The sequence below is a fragment of the Nothobranchius furzeri genome, chromosome 7 (assembly GCF_043380555.1).
Source record: "Nothobranchius furzeri strain GRZ-AD chromosome 7, NfurGRZ-RIMD1, whole genome shotgun sequence".
NCBI lineage: Eukaryota > Metazoa > Chordata > Actinopteri > Cyprinodontiformes > Nothobranchiidae > Nothobranchius > Nothobranchius furzeri.
In genome coordinates, this window is record NC_091747.1 from 62,680,730 (window position 1) to 62,704,984 (window position 24,255).

The window sequence follows — 24,255 nt, forward strand, 5'->3', positions numbered from 1 at the left end:
AAGCATAACTTAACCAGAAACAGGAAGTAAACAAATAAACTCTCCATGCTGCAAAATCCATACTTAAGTCTTATACTCAAATATTTTTGCCTCTAAAGTGATTGTTGTTTTGGATGTTTTATTTATTATTTTTTGTGGGGGAATTTAAGTATATTTTTTTATCTATAGCATTCCAAAGTAAATCAGAGTTTGTCTATTCTTGCCTGAATTCGATTTGCTCTTGATTCGATTGGTTGTGACTGCTGCAGTCACACGAAGAAAGTCATGGCGGCTACTCAAGCGACAAACCCGTCACAATTGCTCCCTCTGGGTTCGTAAAATCTAATTTTGTTCCGTTCTTGCTTCAGATAGTTTCGCCTTTAGATACATTTCAATAAGAACCGAACAAGCAGTTCTAATTTAGTGAGTAGCAAACAGAAGTGAGCCGTTTTAGCGGTAAAATCACGCCGGTGTTACGTACAGATCTTTTCACCGAAGTAAACCGTGTCCCCGCTTCCTGACAAGATTTCTAGTCACAGGATTGTGTTCCTCCTGCTAAAATATATTATCTGTGGTGTACGGATTTAATTGTCAGTATGTGTAATTTGTGAAGTAAGCAGTTGCATGTATTTGATAAATTTAGGAACTCGTGGGGGTTATGCTTAGTTCAGCCATCTTTATTGCTTGCATTAATTTACTAATAAAAGTCAAATAAGGAACATTTTACCATTTAAAACATATTATAGCTTAAAGAAAAAGTTTTAAAGAAAACCCCCGGAGATTCTGGTTTAGATGGGGGACACATCTCGATGCAACACCAGCAGGTTTTAGCTAGCTGCAGATAAAGCAATAATTTCGTGTTCAAGCGTGAGTTTTTACCTAATTTATTTTAACAGAGGAGTATTTGTGGCAGTCTAAAAACTAAAAGAAGTGATTGTGTCCTATTTTACAGCAGTTATGACCTGAAAAAGTCAAACCAGCTCGGGTGCCTTAATGAGGATGGCGTGCTGATTGTACACCTGTCCGTGTCTGAACATGAGCAAAAGCTGAGCTGCAGCAGTCATAATAATACTCCTGAACTTATTGTGTTATTTAAATTCAAAGTAGTCACACCCGTGAACAACTTTCGTTGACAACTGACAAGAAAATTCATTTCGTCCATCGACATATATTCAGTTAGATTTAGTCATATTCTTCTGCCACCTACTGGCCAATTAGTGTATGTGCAGTACAAACCTCAACAGTATTTCCCTTAAGAAAAAATGATTTTTAGTAGTTGGTCCTGATTGGTTTTAGATGCTAAACATCACATTAGTTATTTAGAAAATTGTTAAAATCAAACTGAAAACTGTAGAAAATAACCTAACCTGTTATATTTTCAGAGCTTGTGGACAAATGTATCGGCTCTCGAATTCACATCGTCATGAAAACCGACAAAGAAATCGTCGGCACCCTGCTGGGGTTCGATGACTTTGTCAGTATCCTTCCTTAAAAGCTGCTGATCAGCTGTAGTGCGTGATTCAGAGGTGACATGTTCAGATTTGGTCCTCAACTGTGTGTTTCAGACATGGTGCTGGAGGATGTGACAGAATTGTAAGTGTACGTTGTTTTATTAACCGGTGTCTGCCTCATTCATCCTGCTCATCTCCTGGTGTTTCTTCCAGCGAGATCACACCAGAAGGACGGAGAATAACCAAACTGGATCAGATCCTCCTCAATGGAAACAACATCACCATGGTAGGACACAAACGGCTTCGGTCTCTCTCAAACATCACTCAGCTGGATGATTCATGTCGGGTTCATTTCTCCTGCAGCTCATTCCTGGAGGAGAAGGACCAGAAGTGTAAATCCTGTTTTGTGTCTTTTGTTTATTCTCTCCAGGTTTTTGGAGCATATTTTTGTAACATTCTTTGTTCAGTTTTTAGTAAAAGAAGCAGGTCTCACGTGGGAATTAAGATGTCTTTGTTGCAAATAAATCTGTTTGAAAAACATCCTTGTTTCATTTATTTATCATAAAAAGTAAATTTAGTGCAAACATTGGGACAAAATGAAGTGTTACCATCAGAAACCAGTGATAAAATCCAGCATCCAGTCTTTGTTGGACTGTAAAGCTAAATGAGAAGTTTCACTTTTGACTCATGAACAAAAAACGTGGAACCGATCTAGAGCTGAAACAACTAATCGACTTAATCGATTATAATCGATTATTAAAATAGTTAACAACTTTTTTAGTCATCGATTAGTTGTTTAATAATCATATTTTACCGCATAAAGTCTATTTTTTACCACAATCAGACATCGGTTACAAGCTGTTAAATTTGCCGCCAGTGTGTGGCAGTAATGAGCCACTGATCTACCAGTGGAGCCGTAGAAGAAGAAATGAGCCAATGGGTGCCCTCGGTTTTCATGACGTATCACGTTACTGACGCTCATCTTGCTGTGAGAGATGGCGGAACAAGAGGAAATACGGAAGAAAAATAGAAGCGACAAAACTGAAGAGAAACCCCGGACAAAAACCTCACGAGTATGGGAGCACATTTGAGACGAAAGCATGTGGGGGCTGATGCAGCAGAGGAAGAGCACCGCGGTCAAGTGAGCCGTCATTTGGAAGAGCCAGCCCGGTAAGTAACAGAAAATAAACAAGCTGGACTTAGTGTTTTAGCTGAGTTCGTTATAGTGGATGTTAAACATGTTTTTTTGCCGCGTCAGTCTGCGGTGTTCTACTTCTGATTGACTAGATGCAATCGTGAATCTCCTCCGTGTTGTGTATCATGCGCTTGCCAAATTTAGCACGTCTGTTTATAAGAATGTTCTCGTTAAGAGAAAAACGGCACAAACCCATAACTATGTTCCTCATTCAAAAAAGGACAACTCCGCGGAGAAAAATATACAGACAAGCTGTGTCCAGGTGAATATAACACGGCATAGTTGTACACTTTCAATTTTTAAATACAGGAGAAATTCAGAAAAAGTCATTTTTTTACTATTAAAAGGCTGTTTTACTATCTAACGCTGTAAAACGCCTCACAACACATTTTTATCATGTTTCTTAAACAGTATTACACAAAATAAACATTTTTCATATTTCTCTGGCTAATTTAAACACTCCCGACTCAAAGTAAAAACCTCATGAGCTTCTTACTTAGAGCTTTTTAATAGTAAAAATGTTTTACTTTTTTTCTGAATATCTCCTGTTGCGGGCTATTTTGTAGAACGTAACCCTCAAAATAAATGATCACTGTATATTGTTAATTAATTCAAATAATATAATATTGATTTAGTGTTGTAGTGTGTGTGCTGCTTTATTTTATATGTGTACTTATTTCAGTCTATTTGTGTTTCTTATGCAGAAAAAAACAAGCAACGATGGACAACTACATGGGGAAGAAGACACTCACCCCCCAGCAATTCATACCACTTACAAACTCTATTCTAAACATGCTGGTAAAAGACATGAGGCCACTATCCATGGTGGAAGGAGCAGGCTTCCAGCTAATGCTAAAAATTATTCTGGACTGATATTTTGCACTGTTTAGCTCATTTTATACTGCTGACTGTGTTCATGTGCAATAAAATAGATTGCAGTCAACTGCACAATTCTCTTATGTTTTTTTGTTCTTAACTGAAATGCATCCATCACTTGTATAGGTAAAATAGCTAAACAATAACAAACCGATTAATCGATTAATCGAAAAAATAATCGACAGATTAATCGATTATGAAAATAATCGTTAGTTGCAGCCCTAAACCGATCCCAGTTTTCCTTTCCTCCAGAGCTTCAGTACATGGACGGCTTCTCCTCCCCTTTGGGATTGATCACCTTTTCCAGATTTTTGTTGATGATGTCGTATAGCTCAGCCTGAAGAGGACAAATACAATGTTCAGGAACGTTAGACTTCCCTTCAGACCAGCACGACGTTCCTGTAATAAGTTAGTGGTCAATAATCTAGCTGCTTCCTCTGTTTCAGTTTTTTCAGGACATTTTAAAAGGACAAATTCTTCAAGCAGAGATTTCTACATTAATCTGTTTTTAATCCAGAGATTTAGTTAGACAACGCTGGTTCATCCCTTGAGTTATGGAGCCTGTTAACACCCGAGTGACTCGTCGGACTTACGTAGAATCCACGAATGTCGAGGACGATCACTCTGATGTCAGAGTAGGCGGCTCCGTCCTTCTCATGGACGAGTGAGCGGTAATCCATCTGAGAGCAGGAGAAAGTCAGATAACATCTGATTGACTAAACCAAACGTGGTCGCAGGAGGAAAAACAGCAAATCTGATGATTTTAACTCCATTTCCCCTTCCGCCAAACCTCTTAAATCAGAACACTACTGTTTGGGAGAAGACGGCCGGCTCACCACGTGAGTGTCTTTAGAGGCTTTGGCGACGGCGTCTCCTCGCTCTGAGAAGTACCTGAGAACAGAAAAACTGAACAGACCTGAACAAGCCTCCCGAAGCGACTGAAAGCAACACGAAGGACTCCCACTAAAAAAGGTGGACCAAAGCTCACTTGTTGATGTTGGTCTGAAAACCGTCGACTTTGGTCTTCACAGCTGTGATTCTCTCCAGGATTTTCTCCTGTGGTTGAAACAAGGAAGCCGAGTTTAAACGTGCATTAAAGCGATGATCATAGTGAGAACGAAGGCAGAAGCCCACCTGGATGGCAACTCCAAAGTCATTTCCGTCTTCTATTTTGGGAATGAGGTGCTGAATCCAGCTGGACACCTGCAGGAATCCATTCATCACTCACTTAGAGCTGGTTTCAGAACAGACTTGTCTCCAGAGGATCACTTACTACAATGATGGTCTCCCTGAGGCAGACGATCTCTGGTTTTACTCTGTCTAGAAGGATCATTATCTTCTCGTTTCCTTTGATGAAGCCACATTTTGGAGCTGAGGGACAAAAAACCTGGCCATAAACTTCACTTCTTAACCAACCAGCTGTGACAGAAAAGCGGACTCCTTACCCTTCTTCTTTTTCTTCTCATCGTCTCCATTCTTGTCAGTTTCCATTTCCTGGAAGAAAGACTTCGTCAGAAAGAGCTGGAAACCAGTACAGCTCACGTTTTATGTGTTGTCCAACGTCTGATCGCCGTTCCTCTTCTCTACATAATTCAGTCGCTTTTAAAGGTCACGGATGGATTTCTTCTGTCACTAGTTAACTAGTGTGCACATTTTGGCCATCACTAGTTAACTAGTGAGACACAAAAACCTTCAACTAGCTGACTGGTATGCATTTTGGCCTTTACTAGTTAACTAGTGAGCCATTTTTGTGTCAACTAGTTAACTAGTGAAGCCAAAATGTGTTCACTAGTTAACTAGTGCGCATTTATGTCTACCACAAGTTAACTAGTGTGCACATTTTGACCCTCACTAGTTAACTAGTGAGACACAAAAACCTTCCACTAGCTGACTGGTATGCATTTTGGCCTTTACTAGTTAACTAGTGAGCCATTTTTGTGTCAACTAGTTAACTAGTGAAGCCAAAATGTGTTCACTAGTTAACTAGTGCGCATTTATGTCTACCACAAGTTAACTAGTGTGCACATTTTGACCCTCACTAGTTAACTAGTGAGACAAATACCTTCAAGTAGCTGACTGGTATGCATTTCTGCTTTTACTAGTTAACTAGTGAGCAGTTTTTGTGTCAACTAGTTAACTACTGAAGCCTAAATGTGTTCACTAGTTAACTAGTGCGCATTTATGTCTACCACAAGTTAACTAGTGTGCACATTTTGACCCTCACTAGTTAACTAGTGAGACAAATACCTTCAAGTAGCTGACTGGTATGCATTTCTGCTTTTACTAGTTAACTAGTGAGCAGTTTTTGTGTCAACTAGTTAACTACTGAAGCCTAAATGTGTTCACTAGTTAACTAGTGCACATTTTTGCTGTCACTAGTTGACTAGTGGGCACATTTTCACCCTCGATATTTAACTAGTTGACACAAACATGGCTAACTAGTTAACTAGCGGACAGAAATGGCTTACATGTTCATGACAATTCTGGCTGATATCCTGATATCAGAATAAATGTTCATTATCCTGATATCAGAATAAATGTTCATTTGGCTTGCCATAGAACTCTAATTTTGAAAAGCTGAAGTTATTTACCCAATATTTGGTAATTTGGCTATAATGCATCATATATATATATATATATATATATATATATATATATATATATATATATATATATATATATATATATATATATATATATATTGTTTACAATGCTGGTCTAAAGGTTAAATTACAAGTATATAAACAAAGTATCTTTTGCAAAGAATAAAACATCAAACTAGAAATGTAAAAGGTTTAGAAGACAGCTGAGTTGAACAGAATAATAATAATAATAAAATGCATTTGTGCAGCTAGATTTTTTATTTAGTTCCAGTAATATAATAGCAGTGAGGATGAGGAAGAGCGGATCACCTCGTCTTCTGGCGAAGGGGGATCAGGGATGGGAATGTCCAGCGGAGCCTGGAGTGAGGACATGTCTGTGATGCTGAGAGCATCATCCTGGAAAAACACAGCAGGACAGATGGGATGAGAGGAGCACGTGACTAAGCACAGGGCAAAGGTTGAAGTGAGTTAGGAAACTGAACCCTGAGAAGAGCGTCCAGCTGGATGATCTTCTGAGGAACGAAGCTGGAGAACAAATTCTCGGCCTGGAATCAGAAAACCGTGAGAAGCTGAAGAATGATGGATTTATGTTTGGTTTGACATCATAAAACACAAACCTCCTGATACAGAGACTGGCAGAAGTTTTCCACCTGCAGAGAAAGAATAGAATCGATTATTATTGGCTGAATGAAGCTGCTGACTCACGATTTACTTTCGTTTTCCTCTCTGAGAGGGACTTTCCTCTGCTCTTTCACTCATGAACTAAATTATTTATGTCCAGTAACTACAAATATGCACAAAAGCATCACGAGAACACAAAGTCTGCGTTTAAAAAGCGATCACTAGTGAATGTTTTTGTTATGATCAGATGCTTCCTGTAAATCCGGCTCGACTCACCTTGACTGAGCTCGCGCTGCTTATTTTCAGAGTTGCTGCTTTTGACATGGCGATGCTAACTTTTAAAATATGAGACGAAATGAATAAATCTGCAGAAATTAAAAGTATTTTCTGTCCTGCTGCAGCTGAGGACGGGAAGAAGGTCTTCTTCTTGGTGGCTTGACTTATTTTGTTTCCTCTAAGTTTACTTTCGATTAAACGCGAGCTTATGCCGCTGGTCCGCAGTCCCATGGGCTTTCTTCTTCCGCTGATAAAAGTAGTCCGCGCACCTGCGATATTAAAACCGCTACTGAGCATGCGCCTTAAACTAAGTACCTTCCACTTATCAGAACTAGATTTCTTTATCGGTGACGAGTTCATTTTATGATCTTTTTTTTTCAATTAAAAAATATACATTTTATGAATTACATGTTATTTTTTTCCATTTTGACGAGTTATCCATTTTATAACAGGATAAATAATCCCTTTTTATGTGTACCTTTGTCCAGACTGATAGATGAAAAGCATTTGAATTTGCTGCTTTGCAGCTAAATGTATGGTTTTTGGGATGATTAGGAGAGATTGTATGAAATCAAAATCACAGCTGATACTGCAAGTGTTTTATAACACAAAATAAGAGCAGGATTTTATTTCAGGGCTCAGTTTAATATTAAATTCACGTTTGATGAGATTGCAAAACTGCTTTCATCACTGCTAATGCTGCATTATTTAAATACTGCCACGTTTTATTTAAAAAAATCAAGTTTTGGTTTAAACGTGAGTTTAGTTCAAAGGTATGTGGTTTAGTTTAGTGACGTCAATCCGCTTTTATTTTGAAACTGTTATTTTGATCGGATGTGTGACAGGAACTCATTCCGTCAACTTTGTAGTTCCGCGTTGGAAGTATTTAGCTAGCTAGTAGCTTCAGACGGTACCAGCTCGATTCAGAGGAGAACTGGACCTCTGTTGTCACTTTTTAAACAATTTACGTGTCCAAATGAAAACGTAGACGCGTGTTTCATTTCCTGGGAGGACGGAGTGACGTTTGAGAGAAGCCTAAACAGCAAAAGTGGTGAGTAACTTAATAAATCAGACAGTATGTGGTTATAAACAGTTTCGTTTTCTGCTGCCGAGAAGTTATTTAATCTGTGACCTTTCATTCCCGACCTTTAAACGCCCTGATTTATATTTTATATCTAATTAAAATGTTTTGTTTTTCTAATTAAAATCTAGTGTTTGTCATTATGTAGATTCGTTTCCACTCTGTGTACCATTGAAACTAAAATATCCTGGACTTTCCCATTATGCTGCTCATGAGATTTGCCTGCCTCTTGTCATTGTTAATGACAGTAACATGGTAGGAAGTTAGAAAAGTTACTACCAGAAGTTGAACCAACCATCTGAGGACAGTGCGGCGGATCTGCAGCCAGAAATACAAACCCCTTCTTTCATTTTTACTTAAGAGAAGACCCCACCCTACAATAATAAGCCCTATAGTAATTATTTTTTTCTGTTTGGAACACAGAGCATCTGCAAACCAGACCCTAGAAGCCTTTTTTATCGTATGGTCCTCCGGTCTCATGCTGTAGTGTACCCAAAGGTTGTGTGACCAAAGAAACAGGCAGATTCAACATAAAGTTAACCATTTTTATTTTCCCAGTGGTTTTCAAGATTACTGGCACTGCCTCTTGTTAGGATTACAAGGGTACTTCAGCTTGGACCTGAATTTAACCCACCACACAGGAGAAAACACCTTTGACTCAGAATCATTGCAATCAGGTTCCCATGAACATAAGAGCACACCACTGGTAATGTTAAATCAGGCAGCAACTCTCAGTGCTGCAGCCGAGCAGGCCCGGTGCAGAAATATGCCCTGGACTAATTAGCAGTGGCAGTTCAGCAAAGGTAATGTAGGAGGTGACCAAACAAACAATATAGATAGGAGTAATTGTTAGTCCACCCTTACACTTTCCCCCAACTGCTTTAAGACAACAAAAGCTAGATGGAGCAGTCTAACAATTACAAAAGAAAAAATAAACAACCTAACAAGGACAGCAGGTAGCAATGAATTACTGTGTCTTGCAAACACCTCACACACTGCTCCTTTCAGTCAGCGTCTCATATGGCCGTCTGACCTTAAAACTCTGTGACCCCAACAAATTGCCACACAGACAAACGTCATGGGACCAGCTATGCCCTGGCCTCCCACAGGAAACTGGCACACCTTACTGACAGCCAGCCAGTTCCCTTTTAAAGGGGTTTCACCTACAGGGCCACAGTGGCACCTTGTGGTGCCACCTGCTACACAAAGGTCAAGTAATTAGATAAAAAATGACCAGAAAATAACTTTTAGTTTGCAGACACACACTGTGTCACACACATCCAGGGACTACGTCTACACGGGCCTTGATGCTGAATATCTTCTATTCTGATAGTTCTGACTTTGTTCTGTTGCAGAAAACAACTGCAACTTAGTTTTTGTCTGGAAATGGCAAATTTAAACAAAATGATGGATACTTACCCAGAAAATACAGAGATGGTGCACTCTAAATGTAAAGAAAAACAAGTGATTAGTTTATATGAAGCATCACTGAAATCGCATGTCAATAAAATAAAATAAAACTAATTATAAAACTAAACGTAAACTCCATGCTTTCGTTCTTTTTTAAACACAGAAACAGTTTTGTTTACCTGTTTGTAGCTACAGTTTCGCCGACAGCTGCCGGCTTCTTCAGGCTGACGCTGATGGTGGCGCGTCACTTCCTTCTCCGTTTATCCGCGGGCAGCAGAGGACGTTGTCGCCCTCTACTGCCCGCTCTCCCCTCTCCGACGATGCAGTCCCATGCGTGGTCCAGCGTTTAAACTCCGTCGTCCCTGTTCATGGTCCCACATCCACATCTCCTTATCTCGATTGCTTCCTTGATCCATCTTTTGTATTTTTGTTGTTCGGTGTTTATGATCCGTGTGTCGTCCCGGTCCATTACATGGTTTTCTCTTATGCAATGTTCTGTTACGGCTGACTTCTTTATTTTACTTTCTGCTTCTTCTTTTGCTGCTCTTGTGTGTTTTCGATTTGCCTCTTTCTCGCACTCCTTTCTGTGTTCTATTGTCCGTGTGTTGAGTTGGCGTCCGGTTTCTCCTACGTATGTTTTATTGCAGAGTTTGCATGGGATTTCGTAAACGACTCCACATTTAAGTCCAGCTGATGTTTTGTCTTTTGGGTGTACTAATCTGTTTCTAACTGTTGTGTATGGCTTTGTTGGTGTGTTTATGTTGTGTTTTTTCATTGTTGCTCTTATTTTTTCCGTTATGCCTCTGATGTATGGTAGGGTTATCACTGGTTCTGGTTCTTGTCTTTCTGGGTTTCTGGTTCTTTTTTTGGGTTGTTCTTTGCTTTCTGTTGTTGTTTGTTGTTTTCCTTTGTTTATTGCCCATGTCGGGTATCCGCAGGTCTTTAAAGCGTGTTGTATGTGTTTTAGGGCTGCAGCTATCGAATATTTTTGTAATCGAGTACTCTATCGAATCTTTTTTTCGATTAATCGAGTACTCTAATAAATTACCCTTTTGTGTTTGTAAACCATTATATCATATATTGATGAGCCAAGATGGCGCCGAGTATGGCTGCCTCGTCGCGAGCTCCACCAAGTTCCAACATTACACGCTCCCTACTGTACATTAATGCCACTGTTTTGCACATACCAACCTCTGTACATTTTATATCTCTTATCTTATTGTTTACTTTATTCATTTGTATACTTAGATTAGCCATTTTTATATTTTACTTGTTTTTACATTACTGTATTTTTGCACAACTCTGTTGCTGTGAAGCTCGCACACAAGAATTTCACTCGCATGTACTGTACCAGTGTACCTGCACATGTGACGTGACAATAAGTGATTTGATATCAAATAGCATGTTATAATTATGAAAGACCTCTTAAAATGAGCAAGCAATTGCCAGTTATTCTTCAAGTTTTATTCAAAATTAGTTTGCAAAACTTCAGCACTTCAACTTTACTTCACAGTAAACAAATGCCTGTGCACAACCTGAGCCGATTTTCCCCTCGTGCGAGAATCTGCTAGCCTGCAAGCCAGACAGAAACTAGGAGGATAACGCTGCGAGCGGCTGCGGCCCAAACAGAACCAGAACCGCTCACGGCGCAAACAGCTCGCCGGCTGTTTCCCTATTAACACACGTCCGTTTTAATTTCCACACTTTTTTCTCACACTAACAAGGATTGCCAAAAGCATGTTTGCTGTGGTTTTGTCAAATTATACTGATCACAAAACATTTATTTACTTTCTTTCGTTTTCCTCCGCCACTCATAAATACCCGTGTCCTCCTGCAGAAACCCCGAGGGACAACAGACATCAATAACACAATAAAAAGTCCGACGTGTTGTGTAAAAACTGCTATTTTTTAGCACATTTTAAGTCCGACGTGTTGCTAGCAGACGTACGGTGTGAGCTGAAACTGAGTGCTACAAACGAAAAAGTCGCAGAGTCCGCAGAATATATAGAAATACAGGCTAAAATGCATTATCTTGTAGAGGCTCCGAGTCCGCTTGCAGAAGAGACATTTACAGGTGCTGCAGCACGGAGGATGTGGTGATGTGCTAGGCTAAATCCATTTTACAGTATTTATACTGGACTACGTTTTCCACATTACGACGTGAAAAATGCTCCCACACCTTTGACATTTTCTATCTTTTTCGCCCTCCACCGGGGTCTACGTTGTCCGCCATGGCTTAAGAGAAAGTAAAGTTACATTCGCTACTCGCGTGTGCATTCAGTCCAGTGGGCATGTGCGTCACTTATTTCGGTCCGGGTGAAACATGACCCCGGGCGATTGCAAAGCCATGAATTAATTAAATATGAATTAAACGAATCCTCGAGGCAGAGAATTTGACTCGAGGATTTTTTGTACTCGAATTATTCGAGGTCCTCGAGGAATCGTTTCAGCTCTAATGTGTTTGTCCTCTTGTTTACGGTCTCTCTCTTCTGTTACCATGTTTGCTCGGTGATATAATGTTCTGATTACTGACATTTTGTGTATGGTGGTGTGTTCTGATGTCCATAATAGATATTGGTCTGTGTGTGTTGGTTTCTTGTATGTGTTTATGTTTAGGGTCCCGTCGGTCTGCCTGGTGATTTTCATGTCCATAAAAGCTATGCTGCCTTCTGTTTCTGACTCATAAGTGAATTTTATGTTGCCCGTGTCGTCAATGTTGTTTAAGTGTGGTGTTAGTGTTTCTGTTTGACCTTTTGGTATGATTTCCAGTATGTCGTCTACGTAGCGTTTCCATAGTTTTATTTAGCAGTTTGGGGGGGCGGTGGCTATGGCTTTTTGTTCCAGGTCTTCCATGAAAAACTGGCACAGGGTGGCTGATAACGGGTTACCCATGGCGAAGCCTTCCAGTTGTTTGTATATTGTGTTGTCGTATGTGAAGTAAGTGGAGTTAGCTACCAGTGCTATCAGTTGTGCTATGTCATCTGCTGTGAGGTTTGTCCTTTTATGTAAAGTTTTGTCCTGTCTGATTCTGTTCACTACTATGTCTATGGTTTGTTGGGTTGGTGTTTTTGTGAACAGAGATGTGACGTCATGTGAGATGAGTATGTCGTTGTCTTCTATTGTAATTTCCTTTAGTTCTTTTTCCAGTTCTATACTGTTTTTGCAGTGTTGGTCTGTATTTCCTAATAACGGGCTGATGATTCTGCTGATATCTTTTGCCATGTTGTATGTTGGTGTACCTATGCTGTCAACTATTGGTCTAAGTGGTGTTTTGTTTATGTATTTTCGGTGTTCCATATATTCTTGGTGTTATATTCACAGTGGGAATCCAGTGTTTATACATTTTTTCTGTTATTTTGCCTTTTTCGTGCAGTGGCTTCAGTATTTTTTTCATGTTTTTCTTAATGTTTTCTGTTGGATCTTTTTTAAGTATTTCATATGTATTTTTGTCCTCTAGCATCTGGTTCATCTGTTGTTTATATTTTTCTCTGTCCATAACTACTGTGGTTCTTCCTTTATCTGCCGGTAGAATAATTATCTGTTCATTTTTGGATAAAGCTGTCATGGCTGATTGTTCTTCTTTTGTAATATTGCTGTGTTGAATTTGGCTGTTTTTTAATATCCCAACTACGTTATTTCTGAGTTCTGCTTTCTTTCCCTCATCTGTGATCTGTTGACATGCTAGTTCTGTTGCTACAATAAATTCATCATATGGTATTTCTTTTGGTGTGACTGCAAAGTTTAAACCTTTCTTTAATATGCTCTCTTCTGCTTCTGTTAGTTTGTATTGTGAAATGTTACATACCCATGAGTTTGGTGTGGAGTTGCCTTGTATTTCTCCCCTCTTTTTCTTGTTTATGAGTCTGTTTAACTTCTTTATGTGTCTTTCTTTTACTTTTGTGAACTCTTTTTCCTGTTTTTCCATCATGTGTCCTTTAATTAGTTCCTCCATTTCTTTATCAAGTTTGTAATTCCTTTTCAAGTCCAGGTGTCCTCTTTCCAGTTCGTCCTCCACACGCCTCTGTTTGGTTATGACGTTCCTTATCCTCTCCTTGAGCAGTGCTCTCTGTGCTCTTTCAATTACATTTTGTGCTGTCTTGGTCCGGATCGGTGTTTTCAGCTGTAGGCTTGTGGGTGTGATGTTTTCGTCCTGGCGTCTTAAACAGAAGCGAAGGTGGTTTCTTAGACGTGCGCGTTTCTGGCGTCAGCCTGAAGAAGCCGGCAGCCGTCGGCGAAAATGTAGCTACAAAACAGGTAAACAAAACTGTTTCTGTGTTTAAAAAAGAACGAAAGCATGGAATTAGAACCACGACACAGCAAGAACACACCTAAGATAAACGTAAACTATTTAAATAGGCCTTGTCACTGGAGATGTGACGTTAGGTCTGGGACAATAACCAATTTTGCTGGATGATATATTGTCCAACAAATTATTGACGATAAACGATATTATTGTCGACATTATCGAGACGAAAATAACCTCTTATGTAATGTTAATATATCATAATAATGCGAGTACACCCTTTAAAATGCAATTAAACCTTTATTTAACATGGGAATGTCCAGAACTAGAACTTCTAAATAAATTAATAAAACAAATAAATAAATAAATAAGGACCAAAAATAATTAAATAGACACCGTCTCTCCAAAACAATAAATACAACGGCCTATCCAGAGTCGGCAACTAAAACTTCACTTCAATAATGATCATTAATAATAATAATAATAATAATAGAGTTGTACATTTCTTAACCTCCATATATCAAGGCTGCAAAATTAATTGAGTTCAATTTCATCTATCGTAGGATTAATTGATTTATTTATTATCATCCCAGTGTAATGAATAAAAGGGGTAAATTTTCACGGTAACCTTTCATGCAAGCCAGAGCTGCAAAGTCGAGGTTACACCAGCTGGAGGGTCCAGACGCACAGATCAACCTTTTGCTCACTTATTGTTCTTCAGCGCAGACGTAAACAAACTGCCAAGGTCTCCCTCAAAAGCCTTATCTCTCTGCTAAAAGTCAGACTGCTGGATTCCTCACTCTGAATAAACGTGAAGCCACACGAATCCTGCAAGGGTTTACAGCTTATAAGTTAAATAATATGTGATGATGAACAAGATGTTTAAACCAAATGTTTGAATAACATGTGCTTAAATGATGAATTTGAAATGAATATTGTTCTTACAATGATCCATTCATATCACAAGTCAGTATGTGTTTGATTTAACAAGTTCATCGTTATCTACACTCAAACGCACCTTCATAAGATTAAGGTTAAGGTTCACCTCAGTCTGAAACAACAGCTCAAAACAGGATAAGGTTGAAAATTAATAAGCTGTCACTTTGTTCAATCACCCTGTTTCAGGAAAATGAAACGTTCGTTATCACCAAAATGCTTGTTTCAGTGGATTTTATTTTGAAATCCCAGCGTGGTCTTGTGAACGTTTGTTGTCCCGACAGCGATGAGCAGCAGCAGCAGCCCTGCGTCCGTCCAGATGGACGAGGTCCGGCAGAAAGCTCGGTCGGTCCTCTCGTCGTCGGGCTCGGCTCAGGATGTGAAGGCTGACATTCAAACCATGGCCGCCATCGCTCTGCACGTTTCAGAGAAGTATCGCCACCTTCCTGCAGAGACCATGCTGAGAGAAAACACGGAGAACCGCCCCAGACCGGAGGTAACGCCTCTGGGTGGATCTGAGAAGCATGCGGGCTCTCTGATGCCTGTTAGAACTTCTGAAGCCTTTAAGGGTTAGAGAGTGGAGTTCGTTAAAATGGTGATTCACATTATAAAGTTTCTTCTGATGAATGTGGAGCAGTGGTGTTTTCTGTTATTGTGTGATATAAAACTCTGTAAAAAGCTAAACCACACCATTTTCTGCTAAAATAACACAAATCAGCAGAAATTCTGGTGTTTCTGTTCAAATTTCAACCGGAACCCAGAAATATAAGTTTGACAAGTTTTCAGACTCAAGAACTAGGAGTAGGTTCTGTGATGAGCTCATCATCTCAGCATCCTTTTCTGCTCCAGGTTCTGGAGTCTTTAGGGAAACTGGTGAAAGCTTTGAGCATCCTGGAGAAGTACGGCTGCAACCTGACCAGTCCCACCAGGCCCAGGTACTGGAGGAGCGTCAAGCACAACAATCCGGTCTTCAGAACCACCGTGGACGCCATCAAGGTGAGAAAAAAACTAGCCATGCACCGATGTGACATTTTTGGGCCGATACCGATATTTGACACTAATATCACCGTTATGGCCGATAACCGATATTTGATACTAATATCACCGTTATGGCCGATAACCGATATTTGACACTAATATCACCGTTATGGCCGATAACCGATATTTGATACTAATATCACCGTTATGGCCGATAACCGATATTTGCCGATACTGATATACAGACTTTAGTGCTTCATAGGAATAGGTCCACGCCTACGATACCCCCCCCCCCCATTACGGACAACGCACATCAGCGAAACGGTCTGCGAACAATGACTACCTGCTGCCGGTGTTGATGCCGATATATTGTGCATCCCTAAAAAGAAAACACGCAGAGACCTCAGCTTTGGGCGAGTTTGAGATGAAACTTCTGGTCTTCTTCACAGGGAGGCCGCAGAGTCCTGTTTCTGTACGGCTACACCAACCAGCAGATCGACGGCCTCAGCTTTCCCGAGGAGGTCACTGAACCAAACATTGAAACGGTTGCCGCGGTGACGCTGGAGGTGATGACCCTTCGCTCTGAAGTGGACATGCTGTTAAAGGTTAGCTTTAGCTCCCGGGAACACCTGTGTGGGACGGTTTGTGTCTGAGGGATTCACCCGTTTCCATCTCCTTTATCTTTGGGCGTTCAGGGCACCCATCCTCACCCCGAACCCTTCAGCGACATCATCCCATTAATCATCCAGCAGGTGTGTAAGAATCCACACCTGGTCGACATTAAACCACAGAAGCTGTTTCTCAGTTTGATGTTTTATCAGGATTTCAGTTTATGTTTAAAAGCCAAAAGCTGTTTACTGCGGTGTTATTTACTGTTTCACTCACTTGTTTATTTATTTATTCATTCTTACTAGAATGTGCCGCCTAAGGGCTCTGTGGTAAATGGGCCTGCAGACAAGGAGCAGGAAGAAAAACCTCAGGTGCCTCCTCCTCTGGCTAAACCCTCTCCGATGCCGAGAACGCCTCCGAAACCTGCTGCAGGTGAGCTGCTGGCAGCAATAATAATAAGTTCCTGTTGGAGAGGAAAATAACGGTTTCCTCTGGTTCTGAGCATATTTCACTCGTTCACTGCCAATGACGACTAGAGTCGTCATTTACATTCTTTACTGTGTGGGCGTCGGACGAGCCCCCACACCGCGAGAACAAACATCTCAGCTCTGAAGTCGATCTTCAACCGCGTACGTCACGTGATCAGGAAGTAGAACATCCACGTGTTAGGAGATCGTTTTGGGCCGCTGCTGTAAAAAAAGTGAGGCGCGAACCGGAAAAGCTTCTGCCGATCACAATTCAACAACGGATTATGAAAGAGCGGATAACGCTGAATCTGCGCGGATTCTTCCTGATGTAAGAGGTGAGTCTCTGCTTTGTTTTGGTGTTTTTGGCGTCGACATCATCCTAGCGTGCAACGTTCTGTTACTCTTAAAAAAACAGTAAAAACGTTGAGAAACGCTGGCAGTGAATGAGTTAAGCACAGGTCCGGTGGGAAGTCGGATCAGCTGCCTTCCCTGTTTGACCCGTTTACAGGGAACTGACCTGATGTGGTCGAAATGCCGACTCCTTAACGAGGAATTTTATCTCTCTATAGGAATCTGAAGCATCTACCATGTTTTTTACGTTTCTCACTCGTTTGTTTAAATTGGAGCTCTTCTGGTTCACGTCAGGGTTTTTCTGACGGGGAAACATTCATCTTCCCACTAACGCCCGCTCCTCTGTCCTCCAGCAGGTGCATTTAAACTTCTCCTGTATCATTATTTAAAGGACCTGGTGTTCACATACGAGGCTTCTTGCCCTGTGGAATTGTTTTTATTCAGGGAAAATTACCTTTTTAATTATTTTGGGGGAAATTGTTTCATTTAAAATCATTTTCACATTTTTTAAATTATAAATAATTAGCTCAAAGTAATATTTTATTTGATATTTGTCTGACACACCCAGAATCGGAGGAAGGAAAGTGACCCGTGCCACAGATCCGCAGTGACACTTAGGGAATCATTTTACCAACATGAACTAAACTAAGACTTTCCTCTGACCGAACGTTCCCTCGTGTCGCTGCTCTGAGAGAATTAATCAGAATCAGAAAAACTTTATTTATCCCCGAGGGGCAATTAAAAAAAATAACAGCAGAGCAGCATGATGTTGGACATACGAACATTGAATAAATAGGCAATAAGGAAGTAATAAAGCAGCAAGAAGATGGATCAGGGTATCCGTGGGTCCTTAAAAAGTCTTAAATTTGCTTTTCCAAATTTAAGGCCTTGAAAATCCGTAAAAATGACAAATAATCCTTAAATCCAGTTTCCAAAGGTCTTAAATTACCAAAGACCCAATAAACAAGATTCTTTTATTTCTATAGAAATTTTTGTGAATTTCTAGTTAGTGTTCAGCATTTTTTGTGTACGATGTTGGTGTAAGCAGAACCGTACACATTCAGTTGGTTGTGAAAGGGGGCTATTTTTAGATGAGCACATTAGCTGGTTAAGCTAGTGGGAGCTTGCGCCATGGGGAAGTTTAATGGTAACTGGATGGCTAATCCCACGATCACGACGTGGTTAGCACCGGTTCCAGGCAATAGCTGGAAATTATAGCTTAAATTTAATTTTTAAAATAGCTTAAATTTGGTCAAAGTGGCCTTAAAAAAGGTCTTAAAAAGTCTTAAATTTGGCTCCCTTAAACCTGCAGATACCCTGATGGATAAAATGGTAAAGTATGCAAAAGTCACTGGGTAAGTGAATAAAGTGACTAAAGGGTCGTCTGTATAAAAGTGAAATATATGGAGAGCCCAAGGAGAGGGATTATCGGGGGATGGTCTTATCTGCTGGAGTTAAGGAGCAGAATGGCTTTGGGGACAAAGGTGCTCTCCTCTCAGTCTTACAGGAAGTGCAGCGGAGGCGTCGCCCAGAGGGGAGCCATTGAAATGCGGGCTGAAGAATGTGAGAGGGGTTGTGGAGGATTTTGGCTGCCTGTCTCAGCGCTTGTTGATAGAAAACCTGAGCAAGAGTTCTGACAGGCAGGCCAACGATGTTGGAGCACACTGATGCAGTCGGTTCCTGCTCTGGAGGCTTAGGGAGTAGAACCAGCAAGTGATGGAGAAGGTCATGATGCTTTCCAGGAAGGCACAGTAAAAGGTCATCATGACTGAGGAGCTGACTCCAAAGGAGTTGAGCTTCCTAAGGAGATCTAACCGTTGGTGGCACTTTCTGAGAATCTCCTCTGTGTTAGCAGAGAATTTCAGGAGGTTGTCTGTTAGCAGAGTTTCGTTTACCCAGCGGTTGGTCCAAGACTCCAAAATGAATCTCCAGGATTAAAAAGGAGGAAATAAATCTATAAACAAAGCGTCTGTTTCACGGGCCTTCACTGGTGGTAGCACACACTGATTGCGGCCACTAAAACACCAATGCTCCCTTTTATTGGTCAATTTACGAGGTCAAAGTTTAACTTCCTCTACAGGTACTTTTCAGTATAAAAGCATACATGTATATACACACACACACATTCTTATTTACAAATTTACACAGATGCATAACATAACAGAGCATAACAGAGCACATTAGACTGATGCTTAACACCCCCACTTGCTCTGTGATTGTTTGCACTTGTCTTCTTGTTTTAACTTTACATTCCAAATAACAGTTTGTTGAACCTGTTCAGCTTACACACAGTTGTAGGTTTAGTCATTACATCTGCGAGCATATGTTCTGTTGGCAAATATATTAAATCCATAAGTCCTTCTTTAAATGTTGCTCTTATGAAATGATATTTTATGTCAACATGTTTACATCTTTGTCTGTTCACAGGGTTTTTAGCTAAAGCTATTGCACTCTGATTGTCCTCATACACCTTTGGTTGTCCATATTCATAACTGTCCATGTGCTCAAGAAGTTGCATCAAATATAAACATTCCTGGACAGTGGCTGCTAGAGACATGTACTCCGCTTCACACGTAGACAAAGCAATTGTAGACTGCTTTTTGGTTTTCCAGGATATAGGTGGTCCCTTCTCTGATAGGCTGATGCAATAACCTGTCATACTCTTACGATCTTTTGCATCTGAAGCCCAATCTGCGTCACTGTAAGCACGTAGTCCTAGCTTTTCACCTCCACATTTCTGGTAGCATAGTTTCTTCTCTTGTGTGCCTTTGAGGTATCTCAATACATGCTTGACTGTGGTCCAGTGTTGTTCTGTAGGGCATGAGAAATATTGTGAAACTTTACTTACTATGAAGCTTAAATCTGGTCTTGTACATGTTGACAGGTAAATAAGACTTCCCACGGCTTCTCTATACAGTTTAACATCACTCAGTCTTTCTGCATTTTCATCATGTTCCAACTTCTGTTCACATGGTGTGGTCCTAGGTTTGCAATCCTGCATATTAAATCTCTCCAGTATCTTTTCTGTGTATCTGGTTTGTGACATTGTAACAGCCCTCTCGTTCTGCTCAAAATCGATACCAAGAAAATGTTTCAACTTGCCTAGATCTTTCATCTTGAACCTGGCTGTTAAAACCAACTTTATGTCTTCTAGTGCCCTTTCATCGGAAGCTGCAATGATTATATCATCAACCCACACTAGGATTATTACCTTGTTTTCTTTCCTTTGCCTGGTATACACACAATGATCAGCAGGGTTTTGTACAAAGTCATTATCACACAAATATTCATGTAAAACAGTGTTCCAGTTTCTACCTGCCTGTTTGAGTCCATATATAGCTTTGTTTAGTTTACACACTAGTTTCTCATTCTTTTGAGTCAATATTTCATAACCTTCTGGTTGCTCTAGGTATATTTCATGATCTATCGGGGCATGGAGGTAGGCGGTTTTAACGTCCATTTGATGTAGCAACAGATTTTCGTGCACTGCTTTCTGCATTAGGATTCTAACGCTGTTTAAATGTGCCGTAGGTGAGAAGGTTTCCTCATAATCTTCTCCCTTTTTCTGACTGAACCCTTTAGCCACATATCTAGCTTTATGTTTATCTGTTCCATCTACATTCCTTTTAATGGTAAACACCCATCTTCCCCCCACTGTCTTTCTGCCTTCTGGCAAAGTTGTCAGAGTGAAAGTGTCATTGTCCTTCAGTGAGGCTAGTTCTTCCTCCATGGCTGCTTTCCATGCCTCTGAGTCAGGTGATTTTATTGCATCTCCATAAGTTAATGGTGCATCAGTAAAAAGTCTGTAGCAATAGTCCAAGTTAGTTAAAACTTGATCATCATCCTCTCTTACAGAACCTTTTGTTGCATAATCATTCAAGTAGCTCGGTCTCCTTCTCTCTCTGGTGGGATAACGCGATGTTTGTTCTGGTTCTAGAGGTTTTGTATGACTCGTTCTTTCTCCTGGGTCTTCCTCTTTCTGCCCGGGTGTTTTGTCTTTAACCTCTCTTCTTGTCCTAACTAGGAACTCTGGTTCATCATCTGACACTATTTCTGTTTGTGTCTCTTCTTCAGGTTCTCTTGTTAAAAACTTAACTAATCTGTGTTTCAGAATCTTACCACTTTCTGGGAAATAAACCAAATATGCTGGACTATTTTTGTCATGACCCACAAAAATCCCTTTTTCACCTCGAGAGTCAAGTTTGCCTTTGTTCTGTTTGTACACAAAACAGGGTACACCAAATTTGTGCATTCTTGACAAGTTCGGTCTTCTACCGCTTAACAGTTCATATGGTGTTGCTTTCAAACGTCTATTATAACATCTGTTCCTCGTAATGGCCGCCGTTTGAACAGCATAAACCCATAAGGACTTCGGTAGGTTACTCTCTAAGAGCATACATCTTGCCATATCAAAAAGCGTTCGCCAGCTTCGTTCAGCTGTGCCGTTCTGGTGTGGGGAGTAAGGGGCTGAAGTTTCATGTTTTATCCTATTCTCCCTGAGTAGTTTCTGGTACTCTCCACATGTAAACTCAGTTCCATTATCTGAACGTATACACTTTATGATACCATATGGTGCGGTGTCAGCAATGAATTTCTCTGTTGCTTGCACTGTATCACTTTTGTGTTTGAGAAAATACACAAATATTGCACCGGAAAAGTCGTCAGTGAATGAAACAGCGTACCTAAATCCCTCTTTTGTTTCTGGACTTATTGGTCCTGCCAGATCTGTATGCACGAGTTCCAAAACAGTCTTGGCTTTAGCATCCAGCTCTCTATTTCTTGTCTGACAAAATTTACCTTTTATACAGACTTCACAGTCTCTTTCTGTTCCAACAGTTTTATCCTTGATGTCCATCCCATCTACTACTCCCTGCAGTTTCTTAATGTCATCAAAATTGCAGTGTCCCATTATCTCATGCCATGTTTTCAGGTCATAAGAAGCATTACATTGGTCTGTTTGTTTTCTACTCACAGTTCGTAGATAGAATAGTCTGTTGTACTCCTTGATGGGGAATCTCGTTCCATCAGAATGTCTCAGTACATTATTACCTCGCTTGAAGATGACCGTTGCTCCATTGGTAGTAGCTGCCTTCACAGAGAAAATGTCTTGTGGATATGAAGGGATGTATAGTGCTCTCTTTAGCACCACCTTGTGTTGGACCCCTCTGCTGTCGATCAAGGTTACCACAGCCTCTCCTCTCCGTTCAGCCACTCCTCTGCTCCGGGTTCCGTCTGCCAGCTCGATGTAATGCGACCTCGGCTCGAAGTCCTCGTCGAACCTCCTGAACCTCTCTGGATCCGTGATAATGTGGGACGTTGCTCCTGTGTCCACCATCAGATTCCTGGTTCTGGTTTCGTCCATCTCGCCGTCAGCGTCTTGTAGTCGGAATGCGTATTCCTTTCCCTCGTAGTCATCAGCAGCTTTCCGTGCTTCATCATCTCTGTGTTTCTTTCTGCACACTTCAGTCTGGTGCGTGGTGGTCTTGCAATGCCTACACCACTTTTTGCGGTCACATACATTAGCTTTGTGTCCCTTTTTACCGCATTTAAAACAAATAAAGTCTTTACTATCAGCGCTCCGCTCGTGCATGCTTGGTTGAACATATTTCGGCTTCAGGTGCTTGACCCTCTGATTCATCCGTGCTGCCATCACATTGTCCTCTGTGGCAGTGTCCACACGCAGTTTTTCAGTTTCTTCATAACTTCTCAGTTTACTTTTAAATTCTGAAAAAGTCATGTCATCATCACTTTGTGTCACATGGATTCTAAAAGGTGTAAATGAGTCAGGTAGACCTTTTAAAACCATTGCTATTAGCAGTCCATCGCTCAAAGTTTCACCTGCGGTTCTCAGCGCTGTAATGGCGGCCTCGGCTCTCAAAACATAATCCGTTACACTCTCGCCGCTCTTCTGCTGTAATGCAGTCAGTTCTGTATATAAGCTTATTATGCGGGGTTTTCCCTTCCCGGCATAGTGTTCTCTCAAGATAATTAGAGCTTTCCGCCCGTCGTCAGCTGCGTCTCTCATCACCAGTGAAAGGCTCTTATCATCCAGGAATTGTATAAGTTCGGCATATGCCTCTGCGTTCTTTGAATCATATTCCTCATCATCGTCATCGTCTTTCGGTTTTAATATAATGTCTTTCAAACCTTGTAGCCGGAGGTGTCCGAGAAACTTTGTTTCCCACAGTTCATATTTATCCTCGTCTCCGTCAAATACCAGTCTTGACCAGCGGGTACTGGCTTCCACTGTCTTCCGACTCATAGTGTCCGACACACGTCGTAGCTCTCACTCGACTCACCGGACTTGCTGTTGGTCGGTTCTGTGCTCCTCACACGCTAGCAGGATGCTTTCCCAGCTGTCCTGATTAGCTTGGTGCTCAGCGTTCCTGGTTCACAATTCATTCTGGTCCGGGCATCGCTCTGGGCTCTGCTCTGGGCCCATAACCTGTTAGCAGAGTTTCGTTTACCCAGCGGTTGGTCCAAGACTCCAAAATGAATCTCCAGGATTAAAAAGGAGGAAATAAATCTATAAACAAAGCGTCTGTTTCACGGGCCTTCACTGGTGGTAGCACACACTGATTGCGGCCACTAAAACACCAATGCTCCCTTTTATTGGTCAATTTACGAGGTCAAAGTTTAACTTCCTCTACAGGTACTTTTCAGTATAAAAGCATACATGTATATACACACACACACATTCTTATTTACAAATTTACACAGATGCATAACATAACAGAGCATAACAGAGCACATTAGACTGATGCTTAACATTGTCCAAGGTGGTTCCCAGATACTTGTACTCCTCCACTACCTCCACGGGGTTCCCGTGGATAATGGTGGTTACTGAAGCAGCCGGATCCCTCTGCCTCCTGCAGAAGGTCACCGCCATGTCTTTGGTTTTGCTCACATTCAGTTCAAGTTTGGAGCTGTCCCACCACTCTACAGACTCCTGAAGAGCAGGCCCGTGGTGTTGTGAGGAGCCTGACAGCAGTGACAGGAGGACTGTAGAATTTAAAATGCAGCCCTTTTAAATCCAAGTAGATGTTTTAGCATTTGCTAACCTTAGCTCAGGTTTTAGACGAATAAAAACAGCTTTTAGGAGTTTTTTGTCTGGTTTTTGCCTCTGGCTGATCTGAGGATCACTACGAACCTCCAGAATTGTTTTGAGCTTAAAGTGTG

At 40.9% G+C, this 24,255-nt stretch overlaps 4 protein-coding genes and 1 long non-coding RNA gene across 9 annotated transcripts in view; 3 read left to right on the forward strand and 2 right to left on the reverse strand.

The window, feature by feature from the left end:
- Window positions 1–186: 186 nt before the first annotated feature.
- Window positions 187–1,970, forward strand: lsm5 (LSM5 homolog, U6 small nuclear RNA and mRNA degradation associated). The gene is made up of 5 exons (XM_015955531.3): window positions 187–310; window positions 1,362–1,457; window positions 1,545–1,572; window positions 1,644–1,716; window positions 1,794–1,970. Exons 1-5 carry the CDS (start codon window positions 265–267, stop codon window positions 1,824–1,826), a joined length of 276 nt encoding a protein of 91 aa, XP_015811017.1. The 5' UTR covers window positions 187–264; the 3' UTR covers window positions 1,827–1,970.
- psme2 (proteasome activator subunit 2) lies at window positions 1,956–7,425 on the reverse strand. Of its 2 annotated transcripts, XM_070553396.1 has the most exons (12): window positions 7,002–7,425; window positions 6,722–6,754; window positions 6,587–6,649; window positions 6,414–6,500; window positions 4,947–4,995; window positions 4,775–4,872; window positions 4,636–4,704; window positions 4,490–4,557; window positions 4,338–4,392; window positions 4,095–4,181; window positions 3,726–3,838; window positions 1,956–2,134 (listed from the first exon to the last, which is right to left on the reverse strand). In XM_070553396.1, the coding sequence occupies exons 1-11, from the start codon at window positions 7,359–7,361 to the stop codon at window positions 3,758–3,760; spliced, it is 1,050 nt and encodes a 349-aa protein (XP_070409497.1). In that variant the 5' UTR covers window positions 7,362–7,425; the 3' UTR covers window positions 1,956–2,134; window positions 3,726–3,757. The 2 variants fall into 2 exon arrangements, with proteins under 2 accessions (XP_070409497.1, XP_070409496.1); XM_070553395.1 differs by lacking the exon at window positions 1,956–2,134 and having other exon boundaries at window positions 3,256–3,838.
- Window positions 2,403–3,570, forward strand: LOC139070686 (uncharacterized). Its single transcript, XR_011521166.1, has 2 exons — window positions 2,403–2,600; window positions 3,330–3,570. It is a non-coding gene; the product is annotated as an uncharacterized lncRNA (long non-coding RNA).
- A 411-nt stretch (window positions 7,426–7,836) lies between the features above and the next one.
- Window positions 7,837–24,255, forward strand: part of LOC107383099 (E3 ubiquitin-protein ligase RNF31) — a 29,655-nt gene continuing 13,236 nt past the window's right edge. For 3 of the 4 annotated variants that reach the window (XM_054751914.2, XM_054751917.2, XM_054751918.2), the window contains exons 1-6: window positions 7,837–8,052; window positions 14,956–15,167; window positions 15,521–15,667; window positions 16,099–16,254; window positions 16,345–16,401; window positions 16,564–16,690. In XM_054751914.2, coding sequence (XP_054607889.1) covers window positions 14,958–15,167; window positions 15,521–15,667; window positions 16,099–16,254; window positions 16,345–16,401; window positions 16,564–16,690 — 697 coding nt within the window. In that variant the 5' untranslated portion in view covers window positions 7,837–8,052; window positions 14,956–14,957. The remainder of the gene's footprint in view (window positions 8,053–14,955; window positions 15,168–15,520; window positions 15,668–16,098; window positions 16,255–16,344; window positions 16,402–16,563; window positions 16,691–24,255) is intronic. The other variant, XM_054751916.2, reaches the window with a different exon arrangement.
- Window positions 19,626–23,483, reverse strand: LOC139070685 (uncharacterized). Its single transcript, XM_070553394.1, has 2 exons — window positions 22,049–23,483; window positions 19,626–19,887 (listed from the first exon to the last, which is right to left on the reverse strand). The coding sequence occupies exons 1-2, from the start codon at window positions 23,336–23,338 to the stop codon at window positions 19,855–19,857; spliced, it is 1,323 nt and encodes a 440-aa protein (XP_070409495.1). The 5' UTR covers window positions 23,339–23,483; the 3' UTR covers window positions 19,626–19,854.